At 31.6% G+C, this 18,505-nt stretch overlaps 1 protein-coding gene across 1 annotated transcript in view; it reads right to left on the bottom strand.

Annotated features, from left to right (window-relative positions):
- LOC143245132 (MAM and LDL-receptor class A domain-containing protein 1-like) overlaps window positions 1–18,505 on the bottom strand; it is a 209,706-nt gene that overhangs the window by 72,299 nt on the left and 118,902 nt on the right. Inside the window, exons 58-65 of the mRNA XM_076491067.1 lie at window positions 13,136–13,250; window positions 11,887–12,024; window positions 8,494–8,750; window positions 5,288–5,378; window positions 4,890–5,003; window positions 4,156–4,412; window positions 3,231–3,465; window positions 173–295 (exon numbers count right to left, since the gene is read on the bottom strand). Coding sequence (XP_076347182.1) covers window positions 173–295; window positions 3,231–3,465; window positions 4,156–4,412; window positions 4,890–5,003; window positions 5,288–5,378; window positions 8,494–8,750; window positions 11,887–12,024; window positions 13,136–13,250 — 1,330 coding nt within the window. The remainder of the gene's footprint in view (window positions 1–172; window positions 296–3,230; window positions 3,466–4,155; window positions 4,413–4,889; window positions 5,004–5,287; window positions 5,379–8,493; window positions 8,751–11,886; window positions 12,025–13,135; window positions 13,251–18,505) is intronic.

Below are 18,505 nucleotides of genomic sequence, written 5' to 3'. Positions count from 1 at the left end.
CAAGTTGCAGCTAGCATTACCAGTTTATAAAAATTTACAAAGATTGATAAAAGCAACTTAATATGTGTTTCAAAAAGTAACCAATTTACACAAAGTAGCCAATTTACATGTGTATTAATCACTGGAAAATATGATAGCTAAATGTTGTACAACAATAGGCTCTAATACTTACACAGACCATTCATAAAGTACCAAAATGATATGCAGGCCTTTGGACTATAATGTAGCATTTCACTTTCTATGACTGCTGTATCACCAGAGCTTCCTGTATTACTGTCCATGAAGATATACCAACCTGCAGTTACACAAAAATTAATTCTGAAATGTTTTAGCAAATCTTACATTTAGAAAACACATTAAAAATACAAGTTAAATAATCATCATCAATTCTAGTCATCGTTAAATCTCGAACTATCACCTAGAATTCCATGATGGTCAAGTAAGGGAATAAACATTATAGTCACTGAAGTATCTCAGAAAGTTCAATGCTACAAAGGGAAAGGGCATCATCTTATTGGGATTGTTTTAAAAAAATTTCTAGCATGCTCTATACCATCAAACAAATTCACATCCATCTGTAATGACAAAAAATGATCCATTTTGTTTGTGTACATGTTGTGCCATAAAATATAAACCAAAAATGGACAAATATACATTAGTAGCTAGCACTTAATAAAATTTCCAATCTTAAATGGATGCTTATTTGATCTATAACTCTAAATCTTATTTGATCTTATTCCTAAATATAGTTACAAGCTATGTAGACAGAAACAACAAAATACACTTAATCTACCATAATTTTTGTCAATTTTATCAGTTAAACTTTGTCACCTATTAACTGAATATAAAGCAAAAAGTTTTTAAGGATGTGTATATTAACTAGACTATATATATATATATATGTATGTATATGTATGTATATGTATGTATATGTATGTATATGTATGTATATGTATATATATCAATTATTTTCTTAACCAATAAACCCCACACTTTAAAGAAACAAAAATTCATGAATAAAACTGTCATTAACATAAAAACATCTAAAATAAATAACATATTTAACAAGGGAACATAAATATATCTCAAAACTTCTAAAATAACTTCAGCTTCTCTTAGGTAGCTAAATACAAATCCTATAATGAAGACACTGGACCTCTTCAATGAAACCTCAGGTTACTGAAAAAGTGAAATGTTTTGATATAGGAATTATTTTCAGCTGCTTGAAAGATGCCTAAATTTTTCGGAATTATCTAAAGTATTGTCTGAAATTATTCTGCAATAAACTGTACTAAAAATGTATGAATTTATAATCACTAATAATTAAATGAGTGCACACGATATATCAGTCTAAAATTTTTACTAAAGCTTCACCTAAGAGTCGAGGTGGATTGTTTTTAGTTTTTTATCATTCGGATTAAAGACAGCTGACTTAGAACAACAAAAACTATAAGGTAAAAGCATGTGCAGATACATGAGTTTTGGTTAGGCCAGTGAAACTAGATTAGCAGTTTCTACCTTAATTTTTCAAACAAATTATTGGATGGGTGGTTATTATTCATTATTCATTGTCAACTTCCAATTAAGCACAAAATTTGCTATATTTTCCTAATTAAAGAACATCTATCATCACATGACATTACCTTAAGTAATCAATGTGAATAATGTTGCTTCATACAGGTTGGTATAAAGGAAATTATTAACACTGTTTTAGGGAAGAAAAACTACCACGATATATTTTGAAGAATCTGATTAATTCTGTAAGGTAAAGGTCTGTTCCTAATAATAGGGTTGTGATATTACAATTAATATTGAATGTCACTTTCTTATTTGATATTGTTTGTTGGTGTAAATTGACACAAATGATTATATCTAATCAAATATACCTTAGGTAGCCATAAGAGAATTGAACATGCAAATTAACTTTCTCAACATGGGCTCCAATCCCTGGGACTGATCTTATACCCATTTTTATACTTGTTATAGTTTTCATGTTATAACTTTTAAATTAGTAAGCATATGTTTATGAATGTTAACATACCATCAGAAAATATTACAGTGCTTTCACATACAATTCAATGGATTTTTTGAAAAGTCTTAATGTTAGTTAAGCAATGTTTTTCTCATGCCTTTTTTTCTTTTTGCACGTTGCCTATCCAACATGCAGAGTAATTTTCAATTTATGACATTTGACTAAAGCTACCCAATAAAAAACAACCCAAGGTGTGGAAAAGAAAGTTCTGTCAAAAAAGGACATGACATGAAATCAAAACTGGAGCCCAAAGTGGTGTCTCTGCATATAGCACTGACACGAAATTCAAAACAAATATTCATTCATTAATTAGCTAGGACACACATTCTATTTTACCCACTATCACGCCCCAAGCTGAACAAAAAATGGATCCTCACTAACTAATAAATAAATTCTTATCAATTCTAGAAGTGTAGCTACCAGTTTTGCCACCAATTTTAATTTCATTCCTTTAAGTTGCACATCAAATCCATTTTTAGTAGCACTTTTTTTTCTTACCTAAGGTGTTTTTGATTAGGTTAATTGTACAATAGTGCAAGAAAGAGATAACCATTGGGCATCCTTTACCATCTGAGCTGTTACACCATCGACAGACAATATTACAAGATAGAAAAACAATCATTAGAAATCCTTCCTTCACCAACACAGACATTACATCACGAAGAAAGAATAGAAGGTGAAAGATCACCATTAAACATTCTTACATGACAAGACATACGTTACATCAATACAGAAATACAGGTGAAATATAACCATTGAATATTCATAAACTCAAAGGAAGTTCAAGCTTAATTGATAGATAATCTATAAAGTCTAAAAATATTATTCTTCAAGCCAAATGTTATATCAGTAAAATATATTGCAACTAACTAATGCCAGTGTTACACTGTACGTATGTATATATACACACACACATGTATATATCATCACAAACACAAGTAAAACAAAACCAGCATTCAATTTTATTTCACCAAAACATTGTTTATAAACACAGACACTCAAAGTAAATAAAGAAAACAACTGTAGAACCATCACTAGAAGAACTGTTGCTTATAGCTTTATATTAACAATACAGATGTCAATATTTAAGTTACACTTTTCCTGATTAATACAAGTACTATAGCATGCATTTGTAAGAGATTTTCGACATAAAAATTGTCTTGCGTATTTTCAATACAAACAGTTTCATTGCTTTTACCTAGTGATGTTCCAGTTGTGTGGTCAGAGGTTGGACCAGTCCATGAAGATGGCACAGAACCTGAATTTCGTAGCCACACCAGACCTGTACTCCAAGGTTTGGGTAAATTTTTCCAAGTGCATAAATCATGTTCAAAGTTACAGCTCCCTGGAGAAGGACAAACATCATCTCCAATTCTCAGATCATCAAGAGCAATCACAGAATCAGCATTTTGTTTGTCTGAAGAGAATATTACCTAACAGAGAACATAATGCACATATGTAGTTCAAAACAACTAATAAATTATATTTTATAATACGCTAAAATTACAGTTCAATAAATGTTGCAAATTCAGTACAATTTTAGTAATTTTCATTTGATTTTTTATTTATAATGCACTCAAACATCATCAAAAATATAAAATTCTACTTATGTACATTGTTTTGTATAACAATTGCTTGATCTTCTCCATGTGTGTTTATTTTAACACTACATTATCAAAACATACTAGTTACAGGTGACTTACAGTCTAATGGTTTGGGAATGCTTTTTCTTATTGTTTAGAATTCTTTCAAACATTATCTAGGAACTAATCTTCAGAAGATGAATGATTGAAAGTAATCCCTTTTATTTTTATTTATTTTAAGTAAACAAGAAGGTGGCTTAAATTAGTTGCTGATTATTGACACAAAAAAGGTTATGGAATAAAAAAATAATAATTTTTTATTTGTTGTTCAGCACCAAACTACAAAATGAGCAACCAGTGCTCTGACACAATGGGTATCTAAACCCGATTATTAGTATTATAAACCACCAGACTTGCTGCTGAGCTACTGGAATACACAAAAATAAGTGAAACAGTATTATTCCATACTTTATATTATGCAAGATATTTCACTGCCTAACAATAACAACAACAAAAATTCATCTTGATAGATAAAATCACCTTATAAGGTGGGTTAGTGATATCCAAGTTCACCATAGCATACAACCATTCCCCCTTCAGAGATTCATATCCTTGTTCTAACCAGATGATGTTATTTTCATTTCCATCACTTGTAGATTCAACCAAATTTACTTGTAATCTATCATCTTTCTTTCCCTCAAGAAAAAACCAGAAATGAAGGCAGCGAGTACCAAAGGTCAAATTGTACTCTTTGCTTGTAAGAACACCATTTGTCTCATTAAACAGAACATATTTTCCTAAATCACAAAGAAACAATAGAGCTATAGCTTGAATTTTAAAACAAAAGATATCAATTTACAACCATAAAAGGTTAAATAATTATTAAACACACATACCTTTTGATAAAACCTCACAGCTTGATAAATTATACAGGGTAAGTGAAATAAGATATTCTCTAAACCATTAAATACATTAATATATACAGTGAAAAGTTATTTTCAAAAACATAATACTTAAAGGATTTAAGACACTACTTATGATTCAACAATAATATTTTTAATATACTTTTACTGTTGTAAACATAAGTATCTATCACACTAAAAATGTATCTTTTAAACCAAAACTGAACAAGAACGATTTTTCTATACAAAATATTTCTAAAATTTATTTACAAGTATATATTTAATATATTTACTAAGTGCTATAATTTAACGAGTTAATGCATAAAGTCATTGAAAAACCATTAACATTTTTCTTCACTGAATCTCTAATACCTGAGTCAGTGCCTGTTGAGTGATCAACTTGTGGTTGCCCTGCATCTTTTCCAGTAGTAAGCTGCACACTTTCTGCCTCCCACTCACAAAAGTCAGCTTCAAAGTCACATGTCACTTCATGATGAAAGTAAAAGATGTTTAACTGATCATATTAATGGCAATAACTAATAATTTACTGTAGTATGAAGTACAAAGTTATGTTTAGTTTTGTAAATAAACCTCTTGAACTAATGCTGATAAAAGTTACACATTTTTGGGTAAGTAAAACAAATTTGCAACTGATTTTAAATTAATAAAATCTGCAACATACATTTTAAACTGCTTTTTTCCAGTCTTTGAACAACAAAACCAATTTTACAAATCTCAAACACTTTAAAGTATATAATATACTGACTTACATGGGGGAGGACACGGCCTTTCCAAAACAACAACATCGTCAATAGCAATGGTTCTTCTGCGATTACTTCCCAAAACACCTTCGAAAGCAAGCTATGAATAAGCAATACATGAATCAAATATTCAGCAAGACACTGTATCTTCTTATAAGACTATTCACTGAAGGAATTACTGTTGTATTCTAAGTTGTTGCTTTAACATTAAAAATTATAATTCAGTAGTAAAGCTAACTTTGGAAACTTCCTTTTTTAAGTACAGTTTCGATTTCACAGAAAGGGAAGAAGTATAAACTACAGTGGTTGTTTTAGTTTAATGATGGACAATTATTAAAACTACCTAGCATGCACAACCTACATTTAGCTGGTCAAGAATGATAAACTGTTTTGCAAAGAGTTATGAAATACACTGATATACATTTTATTATATTTGAAGTTATTGACTGTTATTGGGCTAATTTGAACCTATAACATGCTTTTATGTTTACACTATAAAAATAAAATATTTAAAATAATGTTATAAACTCAAATGTAAAAGCTTTTAATACTTTTGTCAAGAATTTGTATGAAAGTTAGCTCCTTTATAATCTCCTTTATTTCCTTGAATAATTACTATAAATAACAACAGAGAGCAAATTGAATTAATAATACTATTTTCACTATAAGAATTCTAATATTATACCTATTATACTGGAAAATTCTAAAACCAATTAGAATGCTTTCTAGGAGAAAGTCTATTTTACAAAACAGTAACTGAGAAAGTACAGTTAACTACATACAACCCCTAATGTCATTTAATAATGCAACTTACCAAATGTTGTTTCAATATTTTACTTATTTAAGTACTACACTTCTTTTATTTATTTATATAATATAAGGTTAAGTCACTGTCTAAAACATAGATATGCCATACCGCCTTTTTATTAACCCTATAATTATTAATGTCATTCATTCCTGGTGGTGTCTATATACAGAATAATATTGAACAATTTTGTATTTGAGTTGATCAGAACAAACTGAGAGAAACCTCTCGTTCTATACATAAAATACCCAGAACATCCCAGCAGTAATTAACAGGCTTAATTACAATACTCATGAAATCTTTAGCCCTGGCATAACAGCTCACAGAATGGCTCAAAGTTTTTCAGGTACAAACTTCTAATCATAGCTCCATTATCTCTTGACTGATTTGAGATCTAATTACAGTTTTGGACTCAGGAAGTCCAACTCTTTTGGTTGATATATTTGATGATGGACAAGGTCTCACAGATTAATTTACTCTAAACCTGCCTTAGAAGAATTTCAATTTAAGGATAAACTGGTAGAGATCCTGACGAGTAATAAAAATGAATTGAGTGTATGAGTACCACATATTTAGTACTGCTGGTACTCAAAACTATAGCTAACAAAAAGGAAAAAAGGGTCTCATAGATTAATTTACTCTAATTCTACCTACAAGAATTTCAAGTGCCCCAGCTTTTGAGGATTCCCTTTTGCTTAATTCTTCATGTCACTTACTTATTATTAGGAACCAGTAACCAAAAAAATGATTGTTCTACTAGCAATTTTATGTATCCAACATATAAATAGTTTATAAAAATGTATTTAAAAGGCTTACTAGGTCTTTATGAACACAAACAGTATTCTATAGTCCAATATGCTGTAGTATTATGAGACAAAATATTTTTAAAATGCCAGTTCTTTTTCATACAATTCTCTGACATATTAAGATAAACTTTATATCATTCAATAAAATTCAACCATACAGCAAATTCAAAAGTATATATTATTATTAAAATGTTGCATAACTATACCATCAAGATATTTCATAACCACGATATTTTTGTCAGATTTCTAAACATTATATTTTGATCATTTAACACTTTTTTATTGCTTTAGTTTTTCTTAGTTTTTAATAACAGATCTACATTCTGACCTGCAGAGCTTGAAATTTAACTCATTTTAAGAGAATAATATTATCACTATAATATCAAAATAAATTGAATGAAAATTATTTTTTGTTTAACTCATTTATATGGCTGCTATTCAAAGACTAATTTAACTTGATTATTGGTTTATCTTTTAAAAACCCTTTTCATAAAAATTAAACAACAGGTTGCCCTATATTTATTGGTTTATTATGTAGAATTTCAGCAAATGTCTAACGTTTTACTACTGCTTGTCATGTTACACATTTCTTCAGTTTTTTATGGTTTAATTAATTCTTTGCTTATTTTGACTATCTTTTAAATTTTCAAAACAAATCTTTTTTAAAATTTCTACAAACCACAAATATAAAATTACACATTAATCAATAATGAAATGACTAATTAATGGGGAGTCAAAATTTCTTATATTAAAGTACTTAATATAATTATATTACTTTCTATCAAACAAGTTACTAACCTACATTTAAAAAAAACTAAGAATAAACCAAGTCAAGAGCTAATTAAATATAATTTTCTTAAGTTCTGACTTATAAAGTTCAGAATGCATTGTTTTATCATTTGGGTACCCTTGCTGTTAACAACAAATTGATAGCTGATAAAAACTCTAATAATTAAACAAATAAACACTTAAAGTTTGTTTGTTTGTTCGTTTTTGAATTTCGCACAAAGCTACTCGAGGGCTATCTGTGCTAGCCGTTCCTAATTTAGCAGTGTAAGACTAGAGGGAAGGCAACTAGTCATCACTACCCAGTGCCAACACTTGGGCTACTCTTTACCAACAAATAGTGGGATAGACCGTAACATTATAACTCCCCTACGGCTGAAAGGGCGAGCATGTTTGGTGCGACAGGGATGCGAACCCGCACCCTCAGATTACGAGTCGCACGCCTTAACACGCTTGGCCATGCCAGGCCAACACTTAAAGCAAAAAGATTTATTACAGAGATACCTTTCTAAACATTTTTCCACACACATATAAATATATTATTAAACTATAAATAACAGAATGACACTGAAAACAAATTTGTATATTGAAGACTACAAGAAAGAAAAACGTAATTCATTGTGCACTCTTAGATTGGGCAATTTGAATATGTGAATAGGCTATCATAAAACAAATGAGGTAAGTAGACAATATTGTGAATTTCATGAAGCATTACTATTTTACATGTCAAAGTTATTTACTTTTATAAAAGTTACCACACTGAAACACCAAGATCTTTTTTCCCAGCATAAAATATAACATTATATGAGTGTATATACCTGATAATTATTCTTAGAAATAATTGACTTTTGGGATTGTTGCCATGTATTTCCTTGTGAACCAGATTTTGTCCAAACTGTTTGTGGATTGTTTTGTGACCGAAATTGGACATTGAGAGTTCCAATTCCTTGGCCATACATGTGGTACCAAAACATGAGACAACGACCTTCAGATGGGGATTGAATACTAGAAACCAGGTAAGCTTTGTCTCCTTCCTTTGTAAACTGTTCATACCTTGAGATATACATATAGTATCCTATATGATTAAAATAAAATCGTATATTAGGTGAGTGCATCTTCACTATTAACTCCTAAAAATTAAAATATCCACATGAAGAGGGAAAAAAAGAAAGTTTACAAAAATCATATACAGTCACAATATTTTAAAGAAAATTATATGAATTACATAACACAAAACTCTAAAACAGTCATCAATCTATAGTTTGTTAAATAAGATATGAAAATCCTTATAATTCTCACCATGTGATCATCTGGTGATTACCAAAATCCACAGACAGTATCATTCAAATATAATCTCACTGTAGCAAAGAGATTACACATGCAATGTACTTTGGATCACATGACAAAACTTAAACAAATGCTTAAAACCAACTAGATAAAAGTATAATGTTGGATTAAAGTATTGATATTGATACTTCACATTGAATTCTTACCTTTTTTTTTTCCCATTTAAATAAAAAATAATTGGTTAAAAAAATAAAAAATAAAAATTATATTGAATATGTTAAGCACACTATTATTACTAGTAAAGATATCTGCATCAGGCCTAGCAATTATTTTGTTAGCTTTACATGAATAGAGAAACTGTATATACAACATTCACTGGCACTACAGCAGTATCAAAATCATGAATGTGAGTACCAGAATAAAATAAAGGGTTTGAAAATCTTTCCGATGCATACATGAGAACCCTGAAAGTTACATGGTGATGAGACATAAGGAAGTTAGAAAATTTTCATCATGCACAAACAAATACAAGGCACTCCATAATGACTTGTATAGATTTTTTCTTTAGATTACAAAAGTTATTCAGCTCTGTACAAAACATCAAACTAACATAACTTATTGGTGCAGTAAACAAACTAAATTTAGAAAAAATTGTTAGAGCCTCTGCAATAATTAATCCTTGTTTTTAAATATCTTTCTTTGCATGTAACATCTACCATACTTTGGTGTCACACTTTTTATGAGGGAAGTCACTCTTAACAATAACCCTGTTACAGCAGACTACAAGTCATTAGTAATATTATTTATACAAGCATCAAATCAATATTTTAGCTCATAGTTTCCATCATCTTTAAGGATATTCATTACAGCAGTTTCTATCACAACATTAATGAGAAGCCTTAAATGTCATCAAAATCAAATTTTCTATAGTATTAGTGACTCATATATGTAAAGTGTTTTGAAGTTTTATAACGAAAATTAAACTATTGAATTTAATAAAGGTTTTTAAATTTGTACATCTTTGATTAAAATGTCTGCTTACTTTATTATTTTCAGACAGAGTAAATTGCTATAAGCAGCAAGAACCTTTTGTACAGTGCTTTAAATAACCCAGCTTTCTATCATCAATGTAATATTGTTATATAAAATTACCAGTTTGTCTTTACATTTTCACTTAGAAAAATTATAATTTCCCACACATCACTCTCCCTTCACTCACAAGATTAGCTTGAATCCTACATTGAATCAGAGGAGGGTCCTGAGAAGGAGGAAAGAAAAGCCATGTATCACAAAATGGCAGTCAGAACCAGAAATGATAAGACCAGGAAATGGAACTGGAAACATACCTGGAAAACACTGGATCTCTCACAAGGAAAAACAGAGACCATCCATGACAACAAGGACACAGTAAATGTGTCAAATTTGAAATGTCATAAAAACAGTGTCATAAGAATGATTTGTATGTAGAACTGAGTGATGGGTCCACAAGAATATAGCATCATGACCCAAAAAAGACCTGAAGAGAAATGAACCACATGTGTGTAGGGCTATACCTAATAACAACATATGTCCAACAGTGGAAGGGAAGAGGAGAAATGTCCCCAGAAACCCCATAGTGTTCCTACAAAAAAACCTTAGATAGGTTGGAAAAGGAAGGCCAATACTTGAAAACGAGGCAGAGGTCGGATGAACAGGAAATTTTTGGATCCCATCTCCCAACAAGATAAACTGAACCCACAACTGATGGTCCAGAATATGGAAACCTGCCCAAAAAGTAACAAGGGAAAACCAACTCAAAGCCTACAGGAGACAGGCTTGTGAACACCACCATCAAAAGGAACAAACAGATTCAAGAATCAAAAACACAATAGCAAGAAATAAAACAGCATATACATGAGATATAAGCTTCAAGAAAACTAACAACAGCGGAACAAAATCCTAGAAAAGATGTGAGAAGGCATGGGAAACTTGGAAGAGGAGATCAAAATTATAGTCAGCATATGCTTGTAAAAGATATGAAAAGTGCAGGAAGTATAAGGGCACAAGCAGGAGACAACATGCATTTCATATGGTGCTTCATTTCCCCATGAACAAAAGCCACAAAATCCCCCAACAGGTCACATGTGCCTGAAAATGCAGGAACAGATGAGCAATATGCACCTGAAGTAGTAACAGCAACTTCAGAATTCATTTATGATATGAAACCAGTAACAAACGTACAGCAAGCACAGGTAAATCTAATACTTTCAAATAAAAGTGAAGTTAAAGTTAATTTGAGCTAAGTTAATCTGAAAGAAGTCAAACCACTTCTAGCATAATAATTGTTTAAAAAGAAAGATATATGTCCTTGAATGCCCTAACCACCTGGCCATGCTGAGCCCAAGTGTGTGTGTATGTGCGTTAAATTCTGTTTAAAGTTCTTCAAAGACTATTTGCACTAGCCTTCCCTAATTTTGAAGTGATAGACTAGAATAAAAAGCAGATAGTCAACTCTACCTACTGCAAATTCTTAGACTACTCTTTTAAAATGCATAGTAAGATTAACTGTCACATTATAATGCACTAACATCTAGAAGAACGAACATGTTCAGTGATGAGTTTCAATCTCATGACTCACAATTGCAAACTGAGTACTTTAACTGTCAATTATACTTCTGAATAATCATCAATACACTAGCCTAAGGCCTAAGTCTACCTACATTATACTATCAACTCAAATACTAATAAAAATTAAAGATAAATTGCTTATTAAATTTAATGCCACTTGTGACAAGACTTATAAAATAATAACTAACTTTACTGAAATAATTAAGCACTACTTTATATACATATTGAAAACTGTAATTTTAGTCTTAATTATTAATGATACTTAAGTGATTATATCTATAATTAATTGATTATTATAATCTATTTTATATAAGAACCTCTTCCTGTAGTGTGATCAGAAGAAGGCCCAGTTACACCAAAATTGGACTGTCCTTTCCCTCGTAGCCATTCCACAGTACCATCCTTGTTTTCTGGATACCATCCACATTCATCTTCTTCAAAAGTGCAATTTAGAGCTGATAGAAAAGATATCATATGTAGAATATAACAACATCCAATCAAATAAACAACTTTATGAAAATACCTCACACACATTCTGGCTGAGCACTTCTAAATGTATTCCAAAAGGTCTTGGACTAGAACTTGTTACATATTACTTTTATGAATGGTATTCAGTGTTGGTATATATCTATACATAGACACTTTAACAGGCTCTTCATGAACTACTGTGGGATACTTTTGTTGAAAACCAAACACACCCAATCTGGTTTTTATTTATTTAAATTGAAATTTTTTAGACATGCTTATCAACTAAAATTAAAGCATTAAAGCAAGAGCTGTAAAAAATGATTAGAAGTGGTAAGGTGACTGAAATCTGTCAATGCATCATGAGCATAATGGCCAACCACGAGAAACAAGGAAGTATCCAAATGGCAGGCAAATGTATTCAGGAACCATTCAGAACCACCTTGGTAAATATTGTATAACAAGATAAGTACAATATCGTGCCTGTTTCCAAATTGTTCCTGACTGCTCACACTACTGCTGACTATCATGATCTTTCAACATTCCCTACTAAATTGCAGGTGAAATCATTCACTTCTCCATTAAAAGCTAAACATAAAAAGATGATATCAGAAGCATGAAAGAATGACAATTGATTAATTAATGATGCTGAGAATGTTACTTGATTGATATACACTGAATTTACTTGCAGCAGGTATACATTAGCACTAGTTAGTATGGAAATTTGAGGATGCTGTATTTCATTTCAAAATTTATCACTTAATAAAGGAAAACTTGTCTCAAAAAGATACATCCAAAGCAATCCTTTTCAAGAGTTCCTGGACTGAACTTATTTTTAATTATTCGATAAATATTAGTGCCCTTGGCTACTGAGAAACACATTAATGATTAACTTCACGGTGTCATACTCATGCTAAAGTTACTGTTCAATAGATTACAGCGATATAATTTTAATAATAAGTTCTAAATTATTTACTAGCTCAAACATCACCTATCATTATGATGAACCTTGAAGTCTAGGTATCAGACAAACACAAAATCAAATACCCTACACTTTCCAGATAATTTAGTCTGTTCCACGTGTAACATTTTAGAACTTACATTTACTCGCAGGACTTCTTGGGCTGCAATCTTTGAACTTAAAATCATCTATTGCAATGTCTTTTGCCGGAAACAATCCCAGAAATTCTCTCTCAGCATTTCCATGCAGTTCCAACTGCACAAATAAACAAACTAATGACAGCACAGAATACATTTTTTAAAGAATGATCATCTAGAAGTTAATATTTAATCAGTTATTTCATTTTAATAATAGAAATTTTATTATAATTCTATCACACAATACAAATGTTAATAAAATTCCAAATGTCAATTATAATAGTTTGAACAGGTTGGTGCACTTAATTCACTTGTGCAATATATTTGCTCTAAAAATGAAATTACAGTTACCTTTACTAAAAAACAAAAAAAATAATTTACTATGAAAATTAATCTAAAATCACAAACAAAGTTCAAAAAAGTAACAAACCATGTACAAATAATTATCAACATTAGTTTTGCTATACAATTCCTTTCTGAGGGTTTTCTGTGCATTTTAAACAAATACTATAGTATTCCTATCTCTAATTCTGCTTTATTAAAGATATAAACAAACTTCTATTTTAAGAGGCAAATGCATAGCAAGTAGTTCATCTATTTTGGGTTGAGAATTTTCTTTTTCAACAGAATAGCAACTGTTAGCACTTCTTAAACTGGCACTGTTGGTTGATTTAGGCTACAAAGTCACACAAGTTTAACACTAAAATAAATGTTTAATGAACACAAAAAAGACACATAAAAATTAAAAATTATAATTTTCTGGCAATGTTCAACATCTATTGTGATTAAATTTAACTTATCTATGCAAACCATAATCAAAAGTAATATGTAAAAATTTGTATTGTAGCAATTTTTATCCTAATAAAAGGAGAAAAAATACAACTAAAAGGAATTTTCTCCTAATAAGTATATGTTCACTGACATCTACTTTGATAACCTGTTTTCCCCATCAACATGATACAGGATTTATGTTTGCTCACTAGCTTCTACTTTGATAACCTGTTTTCCTATCCATATGGTATATGAATTTTGCTGTGTCAACTGATGTTAGCTCTGATAACTGTCTTTTCATTAATATAATAAAACTATTTGTACTACGGAAAAAAAACAACTAATTTTTGCTCAGTGCTGCCCTCTATATGCTAATTTGTTCTTTACACATCCAACAAGCCTTCTGCCACCTATTAAAATTGAAAGATCCCAACATGTCTCTCATGCAAATCATCATGCATAACTTCTCCAGAAATAAAAGAATGACATGATAGGGTGACAATACACAACTCCTTCAACATTCATCTACTGAATTATATTTTAAAGTTTTACAAAAGACTCATGCACCAGAAAAATGTGGGAAGAAGAGTGAGAAGTGTGAGCAGAAAGAAGTACTTAATATATAAAAATTATAATTTCCAATCCAATACTTCCCTCCACTCACAGAGATTAGCTACAATCCCACTTGATAAAGAGGATGGATCAATGTAAAGAATGATAGAAGTACCCCTGAAAGCATTTGAAAGACACCCATTTGAAATGAGAGAGTCAGATCCAAAGATCAGATGAAGGGAATTGCATCACTTCAGAACCAAGCATACTGTTTGCTTCTCTATCATTTATCTACTTTAAAATTGATGTTTAAGTTAAATTTATATTTAGAAATGTACATAACTTATACTGTTAAATCTCTATCAACAAATTCCTGCCTAATCACTAAAGTTGTAGAAGATTCTGTAGTGTAAGAAACAACAGTATGTGTGTGTTTGTAAATACTACTGTATCTTTAGTATTGTTGTGCAGCCTGAAATTCCTAGAAACACTCCTCATACCTAATATGTAACTAATGCAAAAGACCAAGAAACAGTAAGTATTACTGGTTTGCTATAGTTGGTATACTATAAGCCTCAAAAGCTATAATTGTGATTAACACTGATTAATCAGGAACTTCAGATATATGACCTGGAACATTTATAGATTCCAAGTATTAAATACCATTTACCTTCACTAGATTTCTAACAGACATTAATAACATACAAAAACATTATATAACTTCAGCAGTAGAAAATTTTAAGTGAAAATGGAGAAGAAAGATGAATACAGAGCAAGCTAGCTCCCTGTTAAATGAGCTGTGCCTTCACCAACTCGAAATTAATCTGCTCATCATGAACCTTCAGAAAGAAGGCTCAATACTGTTTGTAACATTGTAAAACTCTTGTACATAGATTATTATTTGTAATAACCATTACTGTAAATTGTATTATTGTTTGTATATTAAAATATATTAGTATGAAAGGAAACTGTGAGTAACAATTTTGTTGGCAAGTATTATAAATTGGATACATATCAAATTTGATTTAACTTCTAAATCTAAATTACAGTTTAACTCAATTTTAGGTTATTTGAAATTGCAATAGATGACAGTGAAATGTGGAGAAGATAAGGGCATAAAAGGAAATGAGCACATCATACACACCTGTAAACTATATACACCAAATCAGTAATCTACCAACTCTTAGAAACAGGCTCACAGAAATATCATACAAATATTATACAAATATCATTACATAAATTAACCAGTGCACCTACAAAATACATTTCACCATAAAACATATTTCAACAATCACAAATCACTCAACAAAAAACAATCACAGACAAGGTTGATTCATGTTCACATTTATTTCTGTTTCAGATTTGGCCTCAGGACAGGTAAAAACTTTTGGTGCCTGTCCTGTGAAAGTGGGTTTTCTTGGGGCACCCCTTTCCCCACCACATCTAAATCTCAGGCATTGGATCTGTAGATCCCAGGCAAGACTGTTGCCCAGCCCCGAATCGAGTCATTTTGCACTGATATTTATTGACGTCTGTTTGTCTGGCTCTGGTCTGGCTAACTTCTTCAGTGACGCATTTGTTTCTCTCTTTCTCTCCTGACAATTTTAAAATTTCCCATCTTCACTTCACACCTCAAACAAGTAAAAACTAAAAATTAAATACAGGCAAAAGTACAGTTAAACAACATCTCACATGAGGGGACGAAGAGGAACCACAACGTTCCTGATCACCCCAGTTGGAGTGATCTATGATATGTAACATAGATAGAGGAAAATTGGGAAAGGAAGATAAGCAACCCAAAAAATGTATGAACATTTGCATGGGAGTAGAATGAGGGCTCCCAACTGAAAGGATGAACTGCATTTTGATATAACACTTCTCAAAATGTGAGACTGGAGATCAAATGAGAGGTAACTTGTGATTGAGACTCCTAGAAAATGCATCCAGAAAAGGAGAACTCTTTTGAGAGCAAAGTTCACTGAAAACAAAATGATATAAGAACCACTATGTCAAATATATCTAGTCAGGTTGGGGAAGATGACCAGCAACAAGACTGAAAGTACTCAGCACAAGACATGTAGCAAGGTGAATGTGGGCCCAATATAAGAGATCCAATGTCCAAGGACTTTCAAACTGGTGCCCCTTGGTGATTGATATGTGTCACTACCATAGAACTGTTAGAATGAAACCCATTACCATACCATGTGAGGCAAGAAGAAGGAAGTTATTCAATGCTCGATGTATAGCTAGAAGTTCAAGAACGTTGATATTCAAAGCATTTTCATCCACATATCAACATTCTGAAGCTTCCTAATGGTTGACTCATGCATCCCAGCCCTGTAAAAATGTAACTATACAAAGATTTAGATCTAGATGTGGGGAAGGAAGAGGCATGCCCACTGAAGTATGTGCCTTATTCAACAACCAAAACAAATAATTTTGCAGGATAACAGGGTGGATAATGGGAGTAGAAAGAGGATTCCACACAAGATTGTTGGCAATAAGTGATGGAACCAAGAAGGCATGATGAGTTAGCAATTCCATAGAAAGAAGTCTTAAAGGAGAGGACTGGACCCAATTGAAATGATTGTGTGAAAAAGATCCCCAAATGGGCAAGATATTGAGTAGGTCTGAGGTAGGAATTCTCAAGTTTTATTAACCAGTCCACTTGAGCAGCCATTACAAGAATGGAATGGCTGGCTGACTCCAGTTCAGAAAGAGCCAAAAGAAATCAGTCACTCGTGTAATAATGAAAGCTCAACCCTAGAGTAAATACTTAGACCACCCAACAGTAAATATAAATGGCTAAATCAAGCCTGAATAGTAGGGCTTGAAATTGATTAACCACCCCATGATGGGTAAACTAAAGAATAGTATGAGATCAAAGTGATATAGATAAATGGAGATAAATGTATACTTATTTTGGTCATCCATAAACCCAGAAAAAATGCCCACATCAGGATAGGTAAACACTCCATGATAAACAAGGAGGGTGAATAAAGTGGTTGAGGCAATATAAATCTATGACTAGCTTGCAGTCTCTGGCTTTTTTAAAGGGAACAACAAAATGTCATGAATAAAAACCTGTTGAAGGGTGGAAAACAGGTTAATTGGCCTGCTGAGATAACAGTTCCCAAATCACTTCCAACAGAAGCTGACTGGTCATAAAATCCCAAGGAGAAGGAAAGTGGAAAGTAATTGGGAAAAAAAGATGCAGAATGTGGGAAAACAAAGGGAATCACAACTTCTTTTGATAAAACCTGAAGAACATATTGATCCTCAGTGGCAGAATGCAAGAGATGAAGAAAATTGGCAAGCCAATCTCCCACTGAGTAACCACCAGTACTACTGGTGAAGGGAAGTGCATCTTAATGAAAGAGATGACAATAAGAAGCACCTCAAGAAGAAAAGACAGATAAGGGTTGGAAAGAGAAAGGATAATAATAAATGGCATGTAAGGTTCTGACTGAGACAAATGTGTAATAATATTGGTAAGGGTAGTTTACTGTGGGTCTGATGCCACCCATGGCTCTAGTGTTTCTGTGATCATGTTAAAAACATATTACCACAGAAATGGGGTCATACATAAATCCCAAAGATAAGTCAATGGTAAACAGAACCAAACTGAAATTGCATCATGACTTAGAAGGTCCCAACAAAAGAGAGAAATGAGTTATTGTGAAGGAAAAAATGGAAAGGACATACCAGAAAAACCCCTTATTATTTCTGTACAGAGCCTCAGAGAGGAGGTATAGAGAATAAATATATCATATTATAATTGTAAGAGTATGACGTAAATTAAAATAATGGGCATGGGTCAGGCAGATATGTAAATCAGAAGCTACCTCCCCAAACAGGCAACATGAACCCTAACAACTATTCATCTAAAAAGGTGCAGTCAGAACAATAGTATGAATATGTAAATTGACCAGAAGGCAATACATGCTAATTCCAACTCTTAATTGTAAGTCAACTTGATCAGCATGTACCTGAATATCAGGGATGAGAGAAAAAAACCAAAAGGAGGTGGGAAGATTGGTCATGTGGTAA

This window comes from Tachypleus tridentatus, chromosome 2 (genome assembly GCF_004210375.1).
Source record: "Tachypleus tridentatus isolate NWPU-2018 chromosome 2, ASM421037v1, whole genome shotgun sequence".
Taxonomy (NCBI): Eukaryota; Metazoa; Arthropoda; class Merostomata; order Xiphosura; family Limulidae; genus Tachypleus; species Tachypleus tridentatus.
This window is presented reverse-complemented; position numbering and strand designations above follow the sequence as displayed.